The sequence below is a fragment of the Mytilus californianus genome, unplaced genomic scaffold (genome assembly GCF_021869535.1).
Source record: "Mytilus californianus isolate M0D057914Y unplaced genomic scaffold, xbMytCali1.0.p SCAF_9, whole genome shotgun sequence".
NCBI lineage: Eukaryota > Metazoa > Mollusca > Bivalvia > Mytilida > Mytilidae > Mytilus > Mytilus californianus.
The window spans coordinates 15,716,390-15,740,392 of NW_026262745.1; the positions used below are offsets into that span (position 1 = coordinate 15,716,390).

A 24,003-nucleotide genomic window follows, 5' to 3' on the forward strand; every position below is an offset into this window, starting at 1 on the left:
GAGGGTCTATTGACTCACAATCAGAATCTGACACAGATAGGCGAGTTTCTAAAGGCAGTCGGGGAAGTAGGAAAAAGAAGGAGAAAATAGAGAAAAGACAATTTCTGTCCTCGATCCCCAAAACACTCCGTTACAGTGGAAAAGGTAACTGGAAAGCCTTTTACACCAAATTTTCTGGTTATGCTAAAATTGCTGAGTGGACAGATGATCAAAAAAGGGAACAGCTCTGCTGGTGTTTAGATGATGCAGCCAGTGAGTACTACACCTTACTCCTAGAAAATAACAAAACAGCCAGTTTTACCGACATCATATCCAACATGAACAAAATATTTGGTCATCAAGAACTGCCAGAAACCTCTCAAGTTCAGTTCCAGACAAGTGCATAAGGCGAAAAGGAGACCTTGGAGGAGTGGTCAGAAAGAGTATTGTCTCTCGCCACAAGAGCCTATAGCAGGTACAGTGAACAACTGATGACTGAACAGGCAATCATGAGATTTTGCCAGGGTTGCAATGATACAGTTGCAGGAACAGAAGCCTGTATCTCTAAACCTAAGTCTATGGATGCAGCCTTGGATAATTATGATAAGATGGTGTCAGTACACCAGAAAGGCAGTTAGTGCTATTCAAAAACCTGGTAAGCAAGCAATTTCAGAGAAGCCAGGTAACTCACCAGTAAATCTTGGTGTAGGAAGCACCAATTCCTGTATGGACAACCGTCTCTCTCGCATGGAGGATTATATGGAGAAAATAATGTCAACAGTCACCAGTTTGGTACAGGAAAAATCAGCCAAACAGGGAACCAGTCCGAGTTCTAGGTCAAGAAACCAAGACAATAGGTCCTCAAATTATACGCCTAGACGTAACTATGGCCGAGGACGTGGGCGGAGAAAAAATTCTACTGACAGAAGAGTAAACCAAAGGGGCTATAATAACAATAAATGATATTATTGCCACAAGCAGGGTCATTACAAACGAAATTGTCCAGATCTATGGCGGATTAAAAACCGTCAACAACCAAAACAATTGACACCTAAAAATAACACTCAAGATGAAAGGAGAGTAGAGTTTGAGGAAGACAACTTTGTGCAGGATGAAGTAGATAAGACCTCCACTGGAGGTGCATCTATAGGTACCTTAGGGTTTGCACACTTGTTTCGATGTGTAGTTAAAATTCAGAATAAGGAAGTTAATGCCTTGATTAACACTGGGACAGAAGTAACCATTTTAAAAGACAGTGTTTTTGATGCATTGACTCAGAAACCTTACATTGTAAGGGAAACTACCATGCATGGTGCAGGCAGAGACATGCGTATGACATGTAGGATAACTAACCCTACTGAATTTTCAATTGAACACCGCGCATTCAAAGAAACACTACACGTAGCACCTATCGATTGTGATATGCTGATAGGGGCAGATTTCTTAATTAAACATTGAGCTATTCTTGATGTACCTGCCAAAAAGATGAATTTAAGGAATACACAAGTACATTTGAAATTGGGAGGAGAAACTTCTCCAACAAATGCTCCAGTGGTAAACAGGGTCACAGTACAACAAACTGTCAAGTACCACCGAATTCAGCTCTCCGTATTGATCTGGAGTCAGCAGACATGGCCTCAGATTACCTCATTGAACCTAAAAGCAACACAACTCTACTGGTCCTTAGAACAGTATGTGCAAAAGGTCAAAAACCAACTCTATGTTTTCTAAACATAACAGATAATCCTGTTAGAATTCCAAAGGGTGACGAGGTAGGATATACACAAGAGTTCAGGGTCATACAATCAATGGACGAAAAACCTCAGCCAAGTGTTGGTACTTGCACTACCCCTAGTACATTAAAAAAGCAGTCCCAAGTCTGGGATACCGAGTCATTTAAAAGACTTGTACGAAGATTCGTGTTCTGTATATTGTCAGGTTCACAAGGAGCACTACTAAGACAGTTGCTCAGTAATTACAGCGACGTTTTCGCCAAAGAAGATTTTGATCTAGGCAGCTTTAGCGCCATAGAACATACCATTGACACAGGGGAGGCAAAGACTATTCAACACCGAATGAGGAGAACCCCTGCATGCTTTTTAGACGAGGAAGAAGCACATTTACAAAAAATGTTAGATGCTGGAGTGATACAACTTTCCATGTCTGAATGGGCCTCTGCGCCAGTGTAAATAAGAAAGAAGGACGGGGGAGTGCGCTAGTGTATTGACTATAGAAAATTAAAATCAGTGACATCCCGGGATTTATTTCCTTTGCCTCTCATTGACGAGTGCCTGGACACCTTGGCCGGAAACGTCTGGTATCCCAAACTGGACGCAAATAGTGCTTATTGGCAGATGAACATCAAGCCTGAAGACAGGAAGAAAACAGCCTTTGTGACCAAGTATGGTTTGTTTGAATGTGTTAAAATGGCGTTTGGACTATGTAATGCACCAGGGACCTATGCCCGAGTGATGAACCTTGTGCTTAGGGGGCTGACTTGGAAAACTGTCCTAGCTTTCCTAGATAATATATTAGTTTTAGCAACATCTTTTCAGGAACATATAAAAAATCTGGATGTATTCAAAAGGTTCAGAGAGTACGGTTTGAAGCTCAAACCCAGGAAATGTGCTTTATTCATAACCTCCGTCGATTTTTTGGGGAGGAGTGTGAGTAACAAGGGACCTAAAGTTGGACAGCAACATTTACAACCGGTTAGTGGTTGGGCCGTGCCTATTTGTACTAAAGATGTCGAAAGGTTCCTTGGATTTGTGAATTATTACCGTTCCTTTATCAAAGACTATGCAAAGATTTCAGCACCTTTGTATGAAGTTACAGGGAAAAAACCATTCTTTTGGACTCACCAAAGACAATTGGCTTTTGACACCTTAAAGCACAAATTAATGGTAGTTCCAGGTTTTGTCTTACCCAGCACCACAGATAGATTCATTTTGGACACAGATGCATCCGAGAATGCTATAGGAGCTGAGCTGAAGTTCAAAATGGAAGAGAGAGAACCATAGCGTATGGTAGTTTCATCATTACTCCTGAGCAGAAAAATTACTGCACTACACAGAAGGAATTACTGGCCGTAATAAGATTCACACGGCAGTTTCGCCACTATTTGTTAGGCAAAGAGTTTACAGTGAGAACTGATCATAGCAGTCTCACTTGGCTTATTAATTTCAAAGAGCCACAAGGACAACTTGCCAGATTGCTAGAAGAACTAAGTCAATATGACATGATCATAAAACATAGGCCACGACGTTTCCATGCAAACACAGATGCTTTGTCTCGACCATCCGAGACGTTGAAAGAGTGTATACACTACAAGCCGAACGTAAGCCTAAAACAATTACCTTGTGGAGGGTGTGAATATTGCCAACGTGCCCATAGACATTGGGCCAGATTCCTTACAGACATAGACGAAGTTATACCATTGGTAAAACCAAGAAATAGACAGAAACAGTTCAAAAATGTGTCTAGCGCCATGTTACAACACGTGAGACCTTGGCTCCACCCAAGCTCTAGATACAACTGAATTTCAGATTGTCCCTGATTTACCAGATGTGGACTTCAACCTCGACCTCATGGTCTCATCACCCACTCTTGATCAGCAGAAGGAAGTTAACACATGGTTCCGTCCAGTCTTAAGGACACGGTTATGCAGTTCTGTCATGAGCTACCTAGTGCAGGACACCAGTGTATGGTTAGGACCATGGCTAAGGTTAAAACAAGATATCAGTGGTATAGAATGACCTCTGACATACAGCAAAAAAACAAATTGCAATTTTGTCAGAATTTTAAATAAGTTGCAATAGGTGGAGAGCAACACTTACAGTCAAGTTACAGTAATACAGATAGTTCATATATGCATCTATGTCATGATCGCCGGTGAAGGTACTATCCTTAACTGATATTTTTTTATATTGTTTGAACGAATCTGTAAAAAATTGTGCCCTTAACATTCACGAACATTTTGCATACACCGAAGAGTGTAATTCATTCGCTTGAATTAATGATAAATGTATTTGTTGTAAATTTCAAAACTTGATATGTTTGAGATATCCTGATTTAATGTGTCATTTCTTGTTCGGTTCAGTATAAAAATGTTTACGTCCTTAGATAACTCATACCTTAGATTTATAGGAATGTTTTAAACTTTATCGATCATAACTGTATTGTGTGCCATTTTAGTCTGTCATTTGAGGTAAGTATTTAAAATCATATAAAACTTCACATTTGAAACAAAGTTGAATATATTTTATTCACCTGAAAAGGCTTACTATAAATCAATTACTTTCTTGAGAAAAACCCTATATCTTATCAAAATTTACAAAAACGAACTGCAACAGAATTATTATCCTCCTAAACTCTACTTCGCCGAAAATTTTCCTTAGAAAAACAAAGGATATGGGGTATCTATCTATGACACAAAATCAGTACATGCACAACACAAAAACACACAAAAAGCAAAGGAACAGCGTTAACTCATGGTTTTCTTAACGTTTTATAAATTAAAAAAATAATATTTAAGGTATTAACATGCTAAACAATAGCACATAATATCAACGAAACCGACAATATGCTCATCATTTCGCTTCATTATGGATTTCGTGATATATTCATTGATATTAAAACAAAAAGCAAAAACGCTAAATCGCCAAACTCAAAAGCAGATAAACACCATAAACGAGAAATGCTTTCCTTCCGCGTTTCAACTTTTGTATTTTCGGGTTTCGCATAACCGTACGTGTAATACCTTAATTTGTGAACAGCTTTAATGTCCTAATAAATATATATTATTCTAATATGTTTCTTTAAAAATGGTATCGAAAAACATAATAAACAATAGGCAATATTCATAAAAACCAAACAAGCTTTATTTCCGACTGGATTTTGGCTTTAGTTAGATTATCCTTCGTATTCATTTATCAAACAGTTGAAAATCCTCATAATTGGTGATTTTAATCTGTTTTAGGCTACGTTGGAACTAGTCTGATTAAAATCCAACCTCTCACTTGTTATCGTTCATTTATATATCGCGCGACTTATCAGAAAACGGGAGCGCTGAGAGGTTTGATTTTAATCAGACTGCATTGGAACATATATAATGTAATTACATGCTGATAAATGCGACGTAAGTTTATTTAGCGGAGGGAAATTCCTTGCGGCAATTGTATATCTCAAATAAATGGTAATTTTTTACTAAAAATGTAAAACTTAAATATTATATATTATTCGTATTATGCGAATAAAATATCTTCTGACATGACTATTTTAGAAATATGTTATCCATCTATTCAGACATATACAGATGTAACAAGAGTCTTCCAAGTTAATGTAGTAAGACAACATGCAGTTTGATATACATTGCATTTTTGGCAGACGGTAAAATGCAGTTTTTTTTTCATACCCCCAAATTCCCTTGATAGTGATACAATCATCAAAGAACACAATGAAAGCGATTTTCCTGTAAATATAAGTTAATGTTGAAATGAACTTTTGAAAGAGGGGCGAAAGATACCAGAGGGACATTCAAACTCATAGAACGAAAATAAACTGACAAGGCCATGGCTAAAAAAGAAAAAAACAAACAATAGTACACAAGACACAACTAAAGACTTAGCAACACGAACCCCACCAAAAACTGGGGGTGATCTCAGGTGCTCCGGAAGGGTAAGCAGATCCTGCTCCATGTGGCACCCGTCGTGTTGCTCATGTTATTACAAACCCGGTAAATAGTCTAATTCGGTCGGTCACATTCGTGAATAGGGAACGGGATTGTAGTTACGACATTAGGAACATATCCGATATCATCCGTGAAACGGATATTCCATAACGGTCAACCAACACGTGATGGCTTCCGAAAAATTTACGAAGGGATGATTTCAACTTCACCGTTTGGTACCCTTGGTTTAATAGCTTCCTTGTGAGCAGCAACCCTCTATCAAGGAAATCATGATAGGAAATACAAGCCCGGGGATGTCGTATGAATTGGGAGATATATACTCCGTATGCAGGCGCTGCTGGAATGTTGCTAAATAGAAATGGAAAGTTCGCAATTGGGAAGCTGAAATCATCTCTTTTGTAGTAAAGTTTTGTTTTCAACCGGCCCTCATTGTCAATTTCTAGATGTAAGTCAAGATATGAGGCAGACTTAACTGTATCTGTTGTGTCCTTTATCTCTAGTTCGATGGGATAGATGCGTTCAACATAGTCACCAAATGTTGAATTATTAAGTGAGAGAACATCATCTATATAGTGGAAAGTAAAGTTAAAGGATATAGCCAACTTCTTTTCTTTCTTCCTAAGAAGTTCCTGTATAAAGTCAGCCTCATAAGAATAAAGGAACAAGTCGGCAAGAAGAGGGGCACAGTTGGTTCCAATGGGAATGTCGATAGTTTATTGAAAAACACGTCCTCCAAACGTAACAAATATGTTGTCAATCAAGAAATCAAGGATCTTGATAATGTTTGTTTCAGAGATTTTTCGTTTGAATCAGAGTGATTTTTTACAAATTAGGATTTATCCCTCACTAAGACAAGATACTTGTATCTACAATGGCCATTCTTTTTTATGAAACAAAGCAATAACAACTCTTTCAATTTGTCTTTTAGTTTGGAATGGGGAATACTTGTGTAAAGTGTAGAAAAGTCAAATGTTTTAATACTATTGCAAGATGAAAGAGTCTTAGATTGTATGTACTCTAGAAGATATTTGGAATTTTTAGTATCCACATCTGATTCACGCCACCTCTAGAATAGGCAGTTTCACAATAACTTTGAATCCCGGCTTTGATTGCTGATAAAATTGATGTTAACAATTTAGAAAGAGGTTTTGTTGAGCACTTTGAAGACCCAGCAATATACCGTTACTTGTTAGGACATTTATGTAGTTTAGGTATCCAATACAGTGATGGAAGATCCAGTTCTTCATCTTTGGTTGAAATTCCAAAGGAACATAGAACAGACCTATGATTCTCCAGGATTTCCTCTTTAGTAAGTGTGTAGGGGGTTTATGTTGAGTTTCCAAGTGAATTGTCAATACCTAATTCATTTATCAAGCAGTTTATGTAATTATGTGATTTACACACAAAAACGATATTGTTTGGGGCTTTATCTGCGGGGACAACAACATATTTGTCATGAAGGTAGGAAAAGTGTTTTGCAACATTTGGTTCTTTAAAGATTGACGTAGCCTGGGTATTGATAGATCTATTCAGTTTCTTAATTCTGATTTGTATCAACAACCTCACAGCCTTAATCCATTCGGAAAGAGTATCTACGTCTTCTTTCTCGCGTTTAATCCATTGCCTGGCATAATCCTCGACTGAATCCATCAGTATTTTTAAGTTGTGTTTCCAATTGATGGATTTAGGCTCACGATATTTCGGACCTGTTGAGGTCACCGATAATAACGTGGCCAGCCGGATTATATATGAATGGGGAACTAGCACAGGTGCAATCAGGAGGTTTAGACTTGAAGTCGTCAATATTGAGATCCTGGAAAACGTGTTTGTAATTGAAAATTTTAGTTGCAATTGGTTTAGTATAGGTATAAGAAATGATTGGTACAGACTGATCTTTAAAACAGGGAGGTATTTTCGATTTAACTAATTTATGATGAAGGATATTACCCAAGTTGACGGCATCGATACTTTTGTTGGCAAAGGAAAGTTTAAGAAAGTTGCACTAGTGTGAAATATAAATCCTGCAGAAATTTCCTAGTAATTCATGTATTACTTTTTATTTTAGCAATATGGTAATCACACAGCTGATTTGTTTACTTGTTTGTTTTGTATTGACGAGGGAAGAAAACGATTATTTGAAAACAAAATGTTGCTTTAGCCCTAAATGTCAATGTAAAACTTCAGGTAAAAAATATGGTGCACTGGACTTCAGTTATATCCAGAAAGCTCTCCCACAAATGAGCGGTCTTATATAATGTATCTTTATTTACTTTTCGTCTTTTCGATTATATCAGCTTATCAAGTTTGTATTTGGTTTCAATATTTAGGCTTTGATCATGACGAATTGACACATTGATTGTCGAAATTTTGAAATTTACGGTCTTTTTTAACAAATTGTTAAATAACAAAAATACCGGACTCCGAGGAAAATTCTAAACGGAAAGTCCGTACGCAAATGGAAAAATCAAAAGCTCAAACACATCAAACGAATGGATAACAACTGTCATATTTCTGACTTGGTACAGGCATTTTCCTATGTAGAAAATGGTGGATTAAACCTGGTTTTATGGCTAGCACTCGTATGACAATCGCATAAAATTTCATTATATACTACCTTTAAAAGGGATGTTTCTCGTTGTAATGATTCTAAAGGCACAACAATCATTCCAAACCAAATCTATGAATGAATGAAATAATTTAGTAAAGCTTTTAAGTACTTTGTGAAAAAGCCCGAACAAAAGTATACATGTATAAGCTGTGATAGTGACATCCTCAAACCGAAGACATATTTCAAAGGCTCCAAATGTTCAAGTAAATTAATTATATATTGGTCCCTTCGTCTTGTGATAATTCATGCACTTTTCATTTCAGAAATATGGCAAATTCATTACTTATTCTCTTTCTCGCGTTTTTTGTTCTTATGATGACAGTAAGTGTACGGACGAAAACCACATGTTTCTTTAATCAAAGATGTCGATGTAAAACTTCAAATAAAACATATGTCGAGGTTGATTGTTCACAAGCAAAACTAAGGGATATACCTTACCTGCCAAGAAATGTGAGCAGTGTTGATCTAAGTAACAACTATATACATAACATACCGGAACGTCATTTTAGAAACAACGACATCTTAACTGAAATAAACCTTTCAGTAAATAGATTACACTCTCTGAATAAGGAAATGTTTTATGGACTGAATAGTGTTTTAAAGCTTAAGATGAACAATAATAATATAACAAAAACAACCAAAGATGCGTTTCTATATCTACGAACACTATCATATTTAAATGTTAAGAAGAACAGTATCAGCTGGAGAGATAACAACGTTACATTTCCTCAATCTTTACTCACATTGAAGATTGATTACAATGCTTCTCAAGAAAAACTACCGGAAATGCCTCGTTTAGAGACTCTTGACGTTTCTGGATCATCTGGGCACTGCTACGTACACAGCGTGAAACCGGATACGTTTAGATCTGTACCAACAATACATAAATTAGATATGTCTGCGTGTAAAGTGAATTACGTGTACAAAGGTTCATTCAGCTTTATGCGAAATTTATCAATGCTAGACATTTCTTTTAACACATGTCTAAGGTTTGATGGTTTGGAAAATGTGACAATTGATCTTCCATTTACGTCGATAAAAATTCTGAAATTTAATAAAATTCACAAGACATTTCAAATGAATACGAAAGTTTTAAAGCAGCATTTTATGCACTTAAGATATACAAACTTGGAAGAAATGCATGGCGATAGTAATAGAATCCAGCTCTTGGAAGATGGAGCTGTACAACAACTTCCGTCTTCCATTCGAAAACTCTTTATGTCCGACAATGAATTTTCGTATGGCCAATATTTTTTCGATTTTATAACTATGCAGATTGAATTTGTAAATGTGTCGTTATTGTTCAGTTCGCGAAGGAACAATGAACGTGAAGAAATATGCGAGCGTCCTGATGAATCATGTTGTAATCAAGAATGTAAACCAATTCATACACCTGCTGAAAATATATTCCGATCAAACTCTCCTTGGAAAATATTGCCAATTCCTCGAAAACTGAAAAAAGCTCTTTACAAAGAATGCTATCTTCGCTATGAAATTCCACAGTTTACAGTTTCCGAAAATATATTAGAATATGTAGATTTAAGTTATAATATTTTCTATTCGTGGATAGGTCCACTTCTTACATTTGCTCATGTTCAATTTTTAGATTTATCCAATAACATTTGCTCGAATGTGTCAAAGGAATTTTTTAAAAGCGTCCCGAATGTAATAACATTACTCGTACAAAATAATCTACTTGGATTTGTATTTCCGGATGACAATGAAGGAGAAATAATGCAGCATATGCCAGCCCTTCAAATCGTTAATTTGGCAGAAAATAGGATTCCAAGTTTACCGTATATATTTTTTAAGTCTCAGGCGAATTTGATAGACATAAAATTAGGAGGAAATATGATGGATAATATTACCTTCCAAATTAACCACATGAAACGGTTGTCAAATTTAGACCTTTCTAATAACAGAATTTCTAGTTTAGATGAAAATGCTCGTGGTTATTTAGAAGAAGTGTACAAAGTGAAAAACAAATTGTCAATTGATATAAGTGGGAATCCGTTAAAATGTAGTTGTGATACAATAGAATTTATTAAGTGGATGTCAACAACAAAAATCAAGATTCACAATAAACACAAAACATCATGTCTGACGTCTCATGGAGACCCAGAATCATTACGGAAACCAAAAAGAGTTTTTGAAAAGCTTCAGATGGAATGTTCGTCGTATTCGTCATTGATTGTTGGCACAGTAGCATCATTGGTCGTTTTCTTGTTTGTTTTAATTTGGGGCATAGGTTACCGCAATAGGTGGCGCTTGCGATATATGTATTACATGGTAAAAAATAAATATCAAGTGCAAAATAAAGGAAACTCCGACAATGACGGCCAATATGAGTACGATGCTTTTATATCCTACGACAACAACGATAGATTTTTCGTTCATGACAAACTTTTACATTGTCTAGAACGCGAAGCTGGATTGAAGCTGTGTATCCATAAAAGAGATTTTATACCTGGAAATGACATTGCAGGAAACATCACATCTGCAATTCACAACAGCCGAAAAGTGGTAATTGTAATGTCACATAATTATCTAGATTCGTACTGGTGTATGTTTGAATACAACATGGCAAAAGTGGAAAGCATTTATTCCAGAAATAAAGAAAACATATTATTTTTAGTATTTCTAGAGCAAATGTCACCAAAAGATTTACCAATGATTGTTTTAGAGTTAGTTCAATCCCACTCCTACATCGAATATCCAAACGATGAATTTGGTGATACAGTGTTTTGGAATAAATTAAGGGAAATTTTATCGTAGTAATCATTTTCTCTCTCTTCTGACCTCTTAAACTACTTACTTAAATACTAAATATATACATGTAGTAAGGTATTTCCACGTGTATAGATATATCATACGTTTATCCATATAATATTTAAAGCAATAAACAGTATTATTAAAGAAAAATCACTTATTTTGTAGAACTTTAAGTAAATTTAATTCGGAGTTCGGTATTTTGTTATTTTACTTTTTAAAAACAATCAAATAAACGTCTAGATGAAGATTTGAATACAATTTACCATTAAACCGAATTTAATGATTTTAATAAACATTTTATTTCTTTACGTAAAGGTTAGACAATACTTGGTCATGTTTCATGAAGATTTAAAGCCCAAGGCATAGCCGAGGGTTTTAAATGTTCATAAACCATGACTAAGTATTGTCTGACCAATTTAGAACATATTCACACCTTCAAGTGACCTTACAAAATTATCCTTTCCCATTGTAAAATTCAAACCTTGATTAGAATTCACTTTTTATAATGAAGTGTTAACTTGATAAACAAAAGGAATGAATAACATATGTAATGGTCATTTCAATGGATGGAATGATATAGCAATGACATAGTTTTGTGAGGACAAAAAGGATAAATTGTTCAAACATTTAGTTTTTCTTCTGCTTCAGGTAAATTTTCATACTTATATACCTTTAATCTCTTGGTTATAAAAAGCATGCAATGTTCTATAAATCAGCTTTTTGAATTTATATATTTTTTCAGTAATTATAAAACTCACTCAATAAATTTAAGAATTACGATCATTCAACATCAGATGCTTACTTTTTATTGGTGTATTGTTTTTTTCTGTTCGAAAAGTTCCTTTGCTTTATATATCAGCAGTCTGACATTACAATATTCAAAATGTGTTTTTTTTTTATAATTCTATTCTCTTTCATCTTTAATCAGTAGGATGTTTTCCTATGGAAAATGCCTCAGGGCATTGTACACTTCATTAGTGTAGTTATTAAGAGTTCACTTTCATAATTAATCTTCAATGAAAAGTAATTCATGTATAGCATTTTATAGTGCATGGAAAGCCATGTACTATGAAAATTAGAAGGAAAAAAAACTGATTTTTCATTGGACGAGAAGGGGTGAGTATGTTCTAAATACGATTTCGATTCAACACAAGTACACACATGCACACGAATAGGAGATTAACATTTTTTTATTGTTGGAATTGTTACGCAAAACAGCCAAAGAATAAGTCTTATAGCAAAAAAATGCACCGGGTTTAAATATGGGTTCTAATGATATATTCTGCAATAAAAACTCTTGATCATTTAGACGTAGAATTCTCCAACTATGCATTGCTAAAATTTTCTCTACCTTTGAAATTTGCTAAACATTCGTTTGTTTTGGTGTGATGTTGGGTTGTATAAAAGTAAGGAGTTTTTGGTATGATTGCCAATCCGAAAACTATCCAGCCAAGTTCAAATGAAGTGAATATAAACAATTATGGGCAACCGTAGACTTTAATCAATATCTGTCTTCAGTGACATTATAAGTGACATTATACCTGTATATTTAAACATGTTTTTGTGATATATTTTGCCATGCAATTAGAAGTTATAGGTAAAAAAATAAACTTATTCAATGTTTGGTAAATTGAGAAATATCGTCTTTAACTTTCCTTCTTTCTATTTTTGAATGAATATTTCTCTTTACATCAGAGCTTTCTTTACAGTTTGCTTTGTAGCAATGTCGATTTCTGTAAAACATTAAGCTAACTAACGAAAGGCAATGACACAAAAGGGAGATTAAAAAAGAAGATTTTCATACATCCTTTGCTTTTAAAATAGTCGGCTTTGAGCGTTCCGGTTGAAGGTAAATCTATGAAAGCTTTACGGACGCATGCAATTTATAAAATGCTGTTGATATTTTTTGATAACGGGTCAATATAAAAATAGTTTTATTTCATTATTTACTATTGTCCATAATATCTTATTCATTTTCATTTAATTTTCTGTGGATTCATTATTTTCTTTGGGTATAGATGGACCACGGATTGAAATGAAGTTTGGAAAAACCACGAGATACGAAAATTGATGTGGTTTATAGTTAAGATTCCTTGTCAGTAGAATAGACTCCAGAGGTCACGAATGTTATCTCAACAGTATGATATTTGTAATATTGTTTTTGTATTAAACTTGATTCAGAGCAGTGCGCTGTTATATGATCTTTTTGTTACATATTTTTATCCTGCAATTGACCTTTTTACTATACAAATACAGGTGTACAGATAACACGGAGCGATATTTTATACAATATAGTGTCCTGGTAATTTCATTCTTCCTAGCGTACAGCTTTATTTGAATTCATGTAATCATGTATTAGTTTTTCGAGGAATGTTGTAACTTTTTTTCACCCGGTCTTGCAAACATGGTACAAAACCCTTAGGTTTGAGATCAAAGGTCGTGAAAGTTATATTAGAAAAAATATAAATAAAAATAACTTGTCAAAAATTGAAAAAAATTAAAAATTACGCGCAAAAAAAAACAGTGCATATATAAATGCAGCAAAAACAACAAAACAGAGACATTGTGTTCTTGTATTGTATATTCAAATGTAATATTAATGTAAAATCTGCTTTCATCAAATTAAATGCAGCTATTTGGAAAATATATCCAGATTTACTACTAACTAAACACGCAATTGCATTCACTCTTAAGAGAGGAAACGAAAAGTTTTAGAATGTACTTTTTTATTGTAAATATTGCATCATTGCATCATAAATTGATGAGTAGATATGCAAATATCCTCTTCTTCAAAAGTCTGTTCGATTGCGTGTTGAACTTAGCATCTGATTCAGTCAATAAAAATAAGATAAACCCAGCTTTATATATCCCTCGAGTTTTTCAAATTGTTTAATTGAGGTGACTAATGTGCCAAAAGCTGAATAATTCTTTTTATGTAATAGAGCAATTTTATTAGACATGATGAGCGTTAAACATATTTTCAACATTAACAAAGTGTACCATTTCCAGTAGAGAAATTGATTAATTCTGACTTTAACTTTCTTTCCACAAAAAACCTACATTGGAATGGATAAAATATGAGCAGACCTCTCAACATTTCAATTCTAAAATAAATGAGGCATTATAAATTGCAAGGGCTACATAACTATTATATAATTTGTCATTTAATTATATGGGAAAACAAGTTCTAATGTGTGTCAGATTCAAACTTTTCAAACTTTCAAATCTGAAAGAAGAAATTAGACATAAAGATGTATCTTAGTCATGAGTAATATGAAACAAAAACAAAAAGAAAGCCTAGGTATCAAATCGTAAGAGGACCAATTGCGAAAAGAAAGTTGACCCCTTGCCACTGCAAAATAACGCACAAAAAAAACTTTAAAAAGTGCCAATAAAAAAATCCAAGTAAAACGGTAAACAATATAATGTGTATTTATTGAAATTGAAAGCGACAAACATACATGTGGCGAGTGATTTATTGTTTAATTGTTTAAAACTGGTTAAATGTGGAAAACCGAATTTAATATCAAAAGGCAATACTTGTATTTAAATCATTATTAACTGATCTGGTTCTTAACTATTTACAAGAAAACTTTCATTTTACTGATAATCAAAATTATAATTTACGTTCATCTGATGAAAAACGATAAATCTTCCAAAGCCAAAAACAAATGTTTTGAAGAAAATTCTTTACATATTATGGTTCTCAAATATGGAACATTTTACCAAATGAAATAAAGATGAGTAATACACTTGTATCTTTTAAAACAAAATGTCACAAATTCTTCATAAATTGTGCAATAAATAAGCTTTTTCATTAATATCTATATACAATTGTATCATGTGTATATGGTGTATATATCATTATAATATTGTATGTACTTTATGAATATGTTATGATTTTGAAGACTCCCAGGAAGATTAGTTTTTACTAATAGGTCTATCCTCTTGAAATAAAGATTATTTATTTATTTATTTATTTATTTAAATGAATATCAAAAATGGTCTAGCATCACCGCATTTGCTTGTGCCTGTCCCAAGTCAGGAGCCTGTAATTCAGTGGTTGTCGTTTGTTGCTGTGTTACATATTTGTTTTTCGTTCATTTTTTTGTACATAAATTAGGCCGTTAGTTTTCTCGTTTGAAACACCATATTTTTAGAAAAAGACAAAAAGGTTCCACAATTACGATTTTCAAAAAAAATCAAAGAGGGCGTTAGAGGTTGTTGTTCACTCAGTCATCGTTGCTTGAAACTGTGAATGGAGAAAGACATGTTTTAAAAGCTTTCATGTCTATCGAATGCACTTAAAATTGAATTTACACAAAAGTAGAAAAAAAATGATGCATATTTTTTATGTTACAACTAGATATAACAAGGAATAAGTTGAGGGAAAAGGATGCGGCACGCCTCCACCGAATTAGAAATTTGAAATGCATGTACAATATAATAAATCAATATAATGAATACATTTACAAAACACCGCAATACATATTAGATATAAGTATTGACATTTCTATATTGTCTAATAAATTGGTTTAAGGTCATCCCCATTAACCATTGGAAACCTTCAATTTGATATTAGTAACAAGTATAGTGGGTTCTACTGACAAACAAAACAGTTAAAACTACGCTGGCTGTGGGTTTTTTTTTTTGGCTGTGAGCTATGTATTTACATACATTTATCGCCCTTTGGCTGTATTCAAGTTCGGGAAATTTTGTAAGAATCTACATTGGGTCAAATTAGGTGCTATCTCCCTATTGCCGCATTGGTCATAAAACACCGATTAGTATACTTTGGCTTAAACATTTTGAGTTTTAGCGTTCCGATCGCTCCAAATTTATAAAGTGTCATTTCAGCATTTTGATAAGATGTATAAATACAAGTATTTTCCAATCATAGTTTTCCAAAAACCCGTCCTGTAAGATCATAAATTAAAGAACCTTAGTGAGCGCGCTCACATACCCCACGTCCTCACATTGTCATTGGAGAAATAAAATATGTGTAAGAAAAAAAAATTGAATCATAATTTCCTGTCAATATGCACATCTACATAGTATGTCCTTATTATCTACAAAGTTTCATGAAATTATGTTGTGTGGTTTCAGAGGAGTTGCGATGACAAACTGTTGCAGAAGTACATTGAAGCAAATAAGTTCAAAGGGGCGTAACTCCTAGAAAAAAAATTGAACCGTAATTTCCTGTCGATATGCACATCTACATAGTATGTCCTTATTATCTAAAAAGGTTTCATGAAATTCTGTTGTGTGGTATCAGAGGAGTTGCGATGACAAACTGTTGCAGTAGTACATTAAAGCAAATAAGTTCAAAGGGGTGTAACTCCTAGAAAAAAAATTGAACCGTAATTTCCTGTCGATATGCACATCTACATAGTATGTCCTTATTATCTAAAAAGGTTTCGTGAAATTCTGTTGTGTGGTATCAGAGAAGTTGCGATGACAAACTGTTGCATAGTACATTGAAACAAATAAGTTCAAAGGGGCGTAACTCCTAGAAAAAAATTGAATCGCAATTTCCTGTCGATATGCACAACTACATAGTATGTCCTTATTATCTAAAAAGGTTTCGTGAAATTCTGTTGTGTGGTTTGAGAAGAGTTGCGATGACAAGAAACAGGACTGACGGACTGACGGACGGACGGGTCAAAAACATTATACCCTCCGCAACTCGTTGCGTGGGGTATAATAAAAGTGAATAGCAAATTCATATCAGCAATTAAGAAGGGTGTTCAGGAATTTTAAGATTTAGGCCCAACTTATTTTTCAATTGCTTGGTAATCTCTCTCTCTCTCCGATGAACCCTCTGCCAACTAATATGGTCGATATGGCAAAAAATAGAACATAGGGGGTAAAATACAAGTTTTGTCTATTATTTTGAAAACCGTTATAAATAGAGCTCTACCAATTGTCCTTATTCGTCAAAATTGTCAGACAACTTCTTATAGGAGTTATTGCCCATAAATGACAAATATTGCCATTGCTATTTTCAGTTTTGACTTTTACCTTGAAAATTATAATAAAAAGGGAGAAACTTTAAATTGCAAAAATGATAAGCAAGACAAGTTCTACGAATAAGTTCTAACTTGAGTTATTGCCTTTTGATGACGACTTTTACAAATTTTTTGTGTGGGTTTTATATGATAAAAAATATAAAAGATAAATAGACAAAAATGATCAGCAAGGCAAGATCTACTATCAAGTCAAACTTTGCTGATATATTAGCAGACTTTCACTCTTTATAGGCATGATTGCCCTTTAATTGAGGATTATGTTTACCTTCTTGTATTTTGAGCAAAAAATAAAGAGCATAGAGAGAAACTAAAAAGACTGAATGATCAGCAATACATGATAAAAAAAAACCCAGAGATTTGTGTCAAAAATTCTATTCTCGTCTACAGTGTTGGAGAGCGTTCTTTGTTGAATATGCACAAAAACCAAGGTGAGCGACACATGCTCTTTAGACCCTCTAGTTCCATATTTAGGAAACATTTAAAGATAGAATTGGTTATAATTCAATGAGAGAATCACTCTCCATAAATACTTCTAAAATATAAAATAAAAATAGTGTGTAAAAGACCTTATTTTTATGAATAACTTAAAACACTCAAGTTATCCAATAAAGTTTAGTATAATTGTTGATTTTAAATGATTTTTTTTTGAAAACTTCAAAAACACTAAATGACACTTAATGTCTTGTTGGTTGAAAGTGTAAATGTCAAGTTTAGAATTTTTGGTGTATATTGAATGTGAGTTCACAAAATATTTTTAAACCAACATTTTTTGAAACATGCTCAGAAGGGATGCTGAGAAAAAGACATCCGATCAACCTTGAGGCAGCTTTATTTTCACCTTAGTTAATCATACTTAATTGTAACAGATATTTACCTATTATATATGGGTTTGTATTCTGCAAATTCAGAGTTTTTTGCATGCATTTATTATGACAAACACAAATTTAGATCAATTATTGCATTTCAGGAAAGTTGCTAAGAAATAGTGTGTAGGAAAAATTGAAGTGTTAGTTATTATCTGAAAGTATCTAATATCTTTACTATCTATACTTATTCTATTTGACAGATTTATTTAATTTTTGTTGGCAATTTGTTATTGAAGGAAGGTAACTTATTTCTATTTTGAAATGTGAACTTATCCTTCAAGGTGAAACATATATAACAAAATGGAGGATATACCAGGTTCTTCATTTCTTTGACAAAGCCCTGGAGAAAGCAAGTCTATCTGACATTACAATTTGTAAGATGAACAAACAATACCCTACCATTTCACAGACACACAATGCTGAGGTTTGATGAGTTAAATTATGAATAATAAATAATATAATTGCTATTATTCTCCTTAATTGATAGCCACTGTGATTACATCTTGTTTACTTGCAAGGGAGCTGTGGACAATTGTTAATCATGCAAATTTCTTGCTAGTCATACGTATTTGTTTTATTTATGGCAGCTAAACATTTTCAGCAGTCATTTCACAGATGACTTTTGTCTTTGAATTTTTCCACCTGAATAGGAAGGAAATGCTTTCAATTTCAATCAGCAAATTAATATTAATTGATCAAATATTTATACTACAATTAGTAGTTATCGGATTCTGCAATTGGTTAATGAATCATAGTATTTCAAATTTTATGAACAAAAACTTTATTAGAATATGGCCCCTGTCTTTAGGTATTAAGAATCGAAGCGATTTGTTCATAAAGATCAATTCTATCATTTTACAGGTACAAGATGGACACAGATCAACATAACACAAACTACATGCAAGATATTCAAAACATTAGGACTTTCGTGCCCAGCCATAGTAAGAACTCGATAAACTTAACTGGTATACATGTGAATTATTCGGTCAGAGTTTAATGGGAGCAATGATTCAAAGTAATAATTGGCCTTGCCTTAAGATAAGCAAAAACTAATTGCTGCCTCCCCCTAAATGCAACATTCTTTATCCAGATTTGATTTGAAAAGTTTTCTGACAGAAATTTCACTGGCTACCTAGGTGACTGATTGCACAAGTCTGCCTTAGAAAGAAAGACCAATACCTCAATTTTCTATTGTTTAAACTCAGACTTTTTTTATATATATTAATTTTTATTCAAACTGGGAGTGGATCAGATATGAAGTTATTTTGCTAATTGAACTAGTTGTATAAAGTTGACTCTGCCACTCCAAATCTAGAATTCTTCCTCATTTCCAATTTGTTTTTTCTGATTGACAAACTCTACCAAAGTTTTGATAAGAAAACAATCCTTATTTGTATTTGAATGTGGACCGAAATTAAAGGTTGGGCTATTTGATGTTTGCCTAATTATAAAAAAAGAAGATGTGGTATGATTACCAATGAGACAACTCTCCACAAGAGACCAAATGACACAGAAATTACCAGCTATAGTTCACCGTACGGCCTTCAACATTGAGTAAAGCCCATACCGCATAGTCAGCTATAAAAGGCCTCGAAATCACAAATGTAAAACAATTCAAACGAGAAAACTAACGGCCTAATTAATGTACAAATAAATGAACGAAAAACAAATATGTAACACAGCAACAAACGACAACCACTTAATTACAGGCTCCTGACTTGGGACAGGCACGTACATACCGAATGTGGCGGGGTTAAACATATTAGCGAGATCCCAACCCTCCCCTAACCTGGGACAGTGGTGTAACACTACAACATGAGAACGTACTATAACAATCAATAGAAAAGGCTTAACTCATCAGATGGATACAAATAGAAATACATTTAACAAAAACACGTGGACGTGACCAGGTACTTGTACATCCCAACAACAAAAAGACACTAAGTACAGATCTGACAGTACTCGCAGTTACTGACAGCTAGTCCAAAGCCAATAACAACTAATATAAAAAATCATGCATTTAAGACTAAATTATCAATCCGTACGCATCCAACATCCAACATACATGGACTTAGTGAAAAGGCGTCATTAACAGTCAGAGAAAAACATGACCTTGTGCAATGTCAAGATACAGGAGTCGACAGCTTGTAGATCCATGAAAGTGCATATGTATATAGCAATAATATTTAGTTTGCTTTTAATTAACTGATAACTAAGGCCTCTTCCTACCCCAAAAGTATTTCCAAATTTCATAATGTTCTTGTTATCAAACTCACCAAAGGTCTTGGTAAGAAAAATTATTCCATTACATTTGAAAAAGATCTGAAAAAGGAATTTAGCCTCTATCCCGCTAGAAACTTAGTATTGACTGACAAATGAAATAAAATATTGACAGTTTAAAGCATTATCAAATCTGCAACTGTTGCAGATAAATGGATCATTGTATTAAAGTAGAATATGATTTAAAAATTGTGACATTTGAATGTTTAAATCTTAAAAATAGCTTTAAAGATTGTGACGATACCCACAAAGATTCTTCATGTGTACATTAGTTATTGTGATATAGCTGGAAACATTTTCAAGTTAAAGTAACACATTGAAATCAATAAACTTCATATTATTGTTCTGCACTGCAGAGAACCAACATGTATACTATTTTACTTCCCAAGAAGGGAGATAATCATGATTATATGTTATACAAATATATGTTATTGTTTAATAATAAGAAAACAGAAATACTAGTTACCTGAATATAAAGCTTTGATGAAAAGTTCTGATAAAATAAAGAAATTTCCCAAAGAAGTTTATGAAGAGACAAAGCGTATGCTTCAGGTGTAATACCACCATTGATTTTTCCCTATTAGTCTTTGTTAAATTTGCACTTTTCAAAAAATTGTGAAGAATTTATCTTTGTTTCAAGTAAAGAAATACTTGACATGAGTAAAGTTGTATCCTGTCCAGTACTATAGACAAATATCACATAACATTTCATTCCATATAAGAAAATAACCATCACTGGTAGTTAACCAATCAAATTTTCACCTCTTTTTTATCTGTGTACATACTTTAGTAACCATGTAACCTCAAGTTTCCGAAATATTCTATAGAAACCCCAAATAAAAAATATTGGTGCTTTGAAATACCTAAGATATATGTTTATGACTCAGAAATGTTTTACTGCAATGAAATGTAGGATTAATTACCTACAACTGTCAAATTCAAGGGAATATTTTTTTTCGACCCTTTTTCGTATGTAATCGGATGTGACGTACTATGATTTGGTGGTATTACCCCTTCACGTTAATGTACCTGTTTTGTTCCAAAACTGAATTGATATCTTATTTTTTGACCTATTATCTAGGACTCGGCATAGTAATATTATGACCAATGATAAGCAATTATAAAAAAATATTGGTTGAGATATTGGTTTGTCTGCAAAACCCAATAATCTTATTTTGACCAGACAAGGTATTATTATGTTTTCTATTGATGATATGTCAATTTTTAATGAAGAAAAACAGAATATTATCAGAAAAAGTAGACTGCAAGGACGGAATGTTTCTGATATGGTTGTATAGACTAACTCTGGAGATGGTGATTGGTGGCGAATTGGGTTCTTTGGTAGTAATATCAAGGAGTAACATCAATGTCAGTACTAATCAACCAAGATGACTAGAGTAGGAATACAGTAACATGAATTTTGTATTACTTACAGTGCTAATTGTTATTGTAATATTTCTAAGGGTCTCACAAACTACTAAAGGAGACCTATACTGTCTGCCTTAATTATTTTTTGAATATAAATAACAGTCAGATGGTAGTTTATGTAAGTGAGACAGCAACTCAAAAACACAATCAAAATACATCAATAGGTCAACATTATATCTGCAATAATAGACAAATGTCTATAATAATATGTCGAGTTTTAAATCGGCCAAGTATAGACTAGGAATTAAACAATGAAATAAAACACCTGTCATCAACACAGCATTTCTTGAAAGACCAGAGCATAGTCCACTTGGGATCTTACAGCTTGAGGTTTGTCAGACAACATTTTGTCGTCACAAAAGAAAAGACATTGATGATATTGATATCATGTCCAAATGAAGTCTTGGACATACTGATATCCACAAATAAACTGCCGCTTATAATTCGATTTTCTCAGTTAACTCTGTTTTCATATGTCTATGGTGCCAAATTTGACAACATCATTTCATGTCGACAATTTAAGCTTCTTCATCTTCAGTAACGAAAAAGAAAAATAACAAAAATACCGAACTCCAAGTCCCTAAACAAATGGCAAAATCAAAAGCTCAAACACATCAAACGAATGGATAACAACGTCATATTCCTGACTTGGTACAAGCATTTCCTGATGTAGAAAATGGTGGATTGAACCTGGATTTATAGCTAGCTAATCCTCTCACTTGTACATGTTGTACGACTGTCGTTAAATTTCCATTATATTGACAACAATGTGTGAACAAAAACAAAATGGACATAATAGGTAAAAATGATAAATAATGGGGTACAGCAGTCAAAATTGTGTTATAATCTTAATCACTATAAACCAAACAAATATTTCAACAAAGAAATACAAATAGGCATAATGACAAAGCACATGAGCAAAAAAGAAAGACAAGAATACAAAAACTATCACAACACAAAAACACAATGACGGGTATAAGTACCGAGCCATGTCAAATGAATATTATCAAAAATAGAATAAACAGTAAGAGTAATAATTTACAAAGAAAAATAAAAGAACACTAATAACACGTAATTAACATGATAAACAACGGCAGTACCGAGAATCCATGCGTCACGACTATTGTGTATTATTTGTGAAGTTGATACGGAATATTCATCAACAAGGTCTTGATATCTTTCTATCAAGCTGTTTAGAAAAAGGACGAGACGTATGAGTGGCCGTTCGTGTCATTGTCGGTATTAAAATACCGTATGAAATTTTCAACGCGTTCGTTTTTACTTTCAACGCGTTGGTTTTCACTTTCAACGCGTTGGTTTTTACTTCCAACGCGTTGGTTTTTACTTCCAACGCGTTGGTTTTTACTTCCAACGCGTTGGTTTTCACTTTCAAAGCGTTGGTTTTCAATTCTATACCGTAAGTTGTTCATTCCATACCATAAGTTTTGCACTTTTGTTAGCCAATCAAAAACTTTCTTACAAAATATCATCTAAATAAGCGGTCACACTAATGACTGGGCCGATGACAGGACCAAATCAGAAACGCTAATAACTTTCTTATATCTCAAAGGAATTATCTCAAATTTAAAATATAACAAGATTTTATAAATTAATACATAAATGTTAGAAAAAAAAGAAAAAACGATATTAAAAGCTTGCGAAAACGTGACCTGACCAATGTTGACAATGACCTGACCAACATCGACAATGATAGGACCAAATAGAAATTCTAATAACGTTTTAGTTTCTCGAATGATTTATCTCAAATTTAGATTGTAATAAGATTTCATCATTTAATACATAAACAAATTTTCAAAGCTTGCGAAAACGTGACCTGACCAACATCGGCAATGACCTGACCGATGCAATGTTGTAATTTCTTTGTTTTAAAAAAAAAGTATCATTCAAACTTTAAATGTATAATTCTCAATAAAAAAAAATACGTCAAAGTTTGATTGTACAAGAAAGCAAAGTTATGTAAAAGAAATTAGTTTACCTATAAGAATAGCTGAAAGGTAATGCATGTAAACGATTATCAAACATATTGACAAAACGAAAAATTTATCTACTTTCGGGACAAACTAAAAAAGATATCCTGAACAAGGCTCGGGCATACCTCAAGTAGATCGTGAAAATGTTTATTTATGTTTATAAAAATATTTTAAACTACAAAGATATTCTGCAAAGGCTAGAGCATACCACAAGTAATAGACCGCGAAAATAATTATTAACTTATATGGAAATATTTAAAAAAACTATATATAAAATTGAGAATGGAAAAGGGCAATGTGTCAAAGAGACAAGAAACCGACCAATGAGCCCAAGGCCACCAATGGGTCTTCAAGAAAGCGA

The 24,003-nt window shown here is 33.5% G+C and overlaps 1 protein-coding gene across 1 annotated transcript; it reads left to right on the plus strand.

Moving 5' to 3' along the window:
- Window positions 1–8,543: 8,543 nt before the first annotated feature.
- On the plus strand, window positions 8,544–11,051 carry LOC127716342 (toll-like receptor 4). The gene has a single exon (XM_052222513.1). The coding sequence runs from the start codon at window positions 8,544–8,546 to the stop codon at window positions 11,049–11,051; it is 2,508 nt and encodes an 835-aa protein (XP_052078473.1).
- The last annotated feature ends 12,952 nt before the right edge of the window (window positions 11,052–24,003 follow it).

Excerpts from the sequence above, each read along its gene's own strand:
- LOC127716342 (XM_052222513.1), top strand. The coding sequence starts at position 8,544 with ATGGCAAATTCATTACTTATTCTCTTTCTCGCGTTTTTTGTTCTTATG.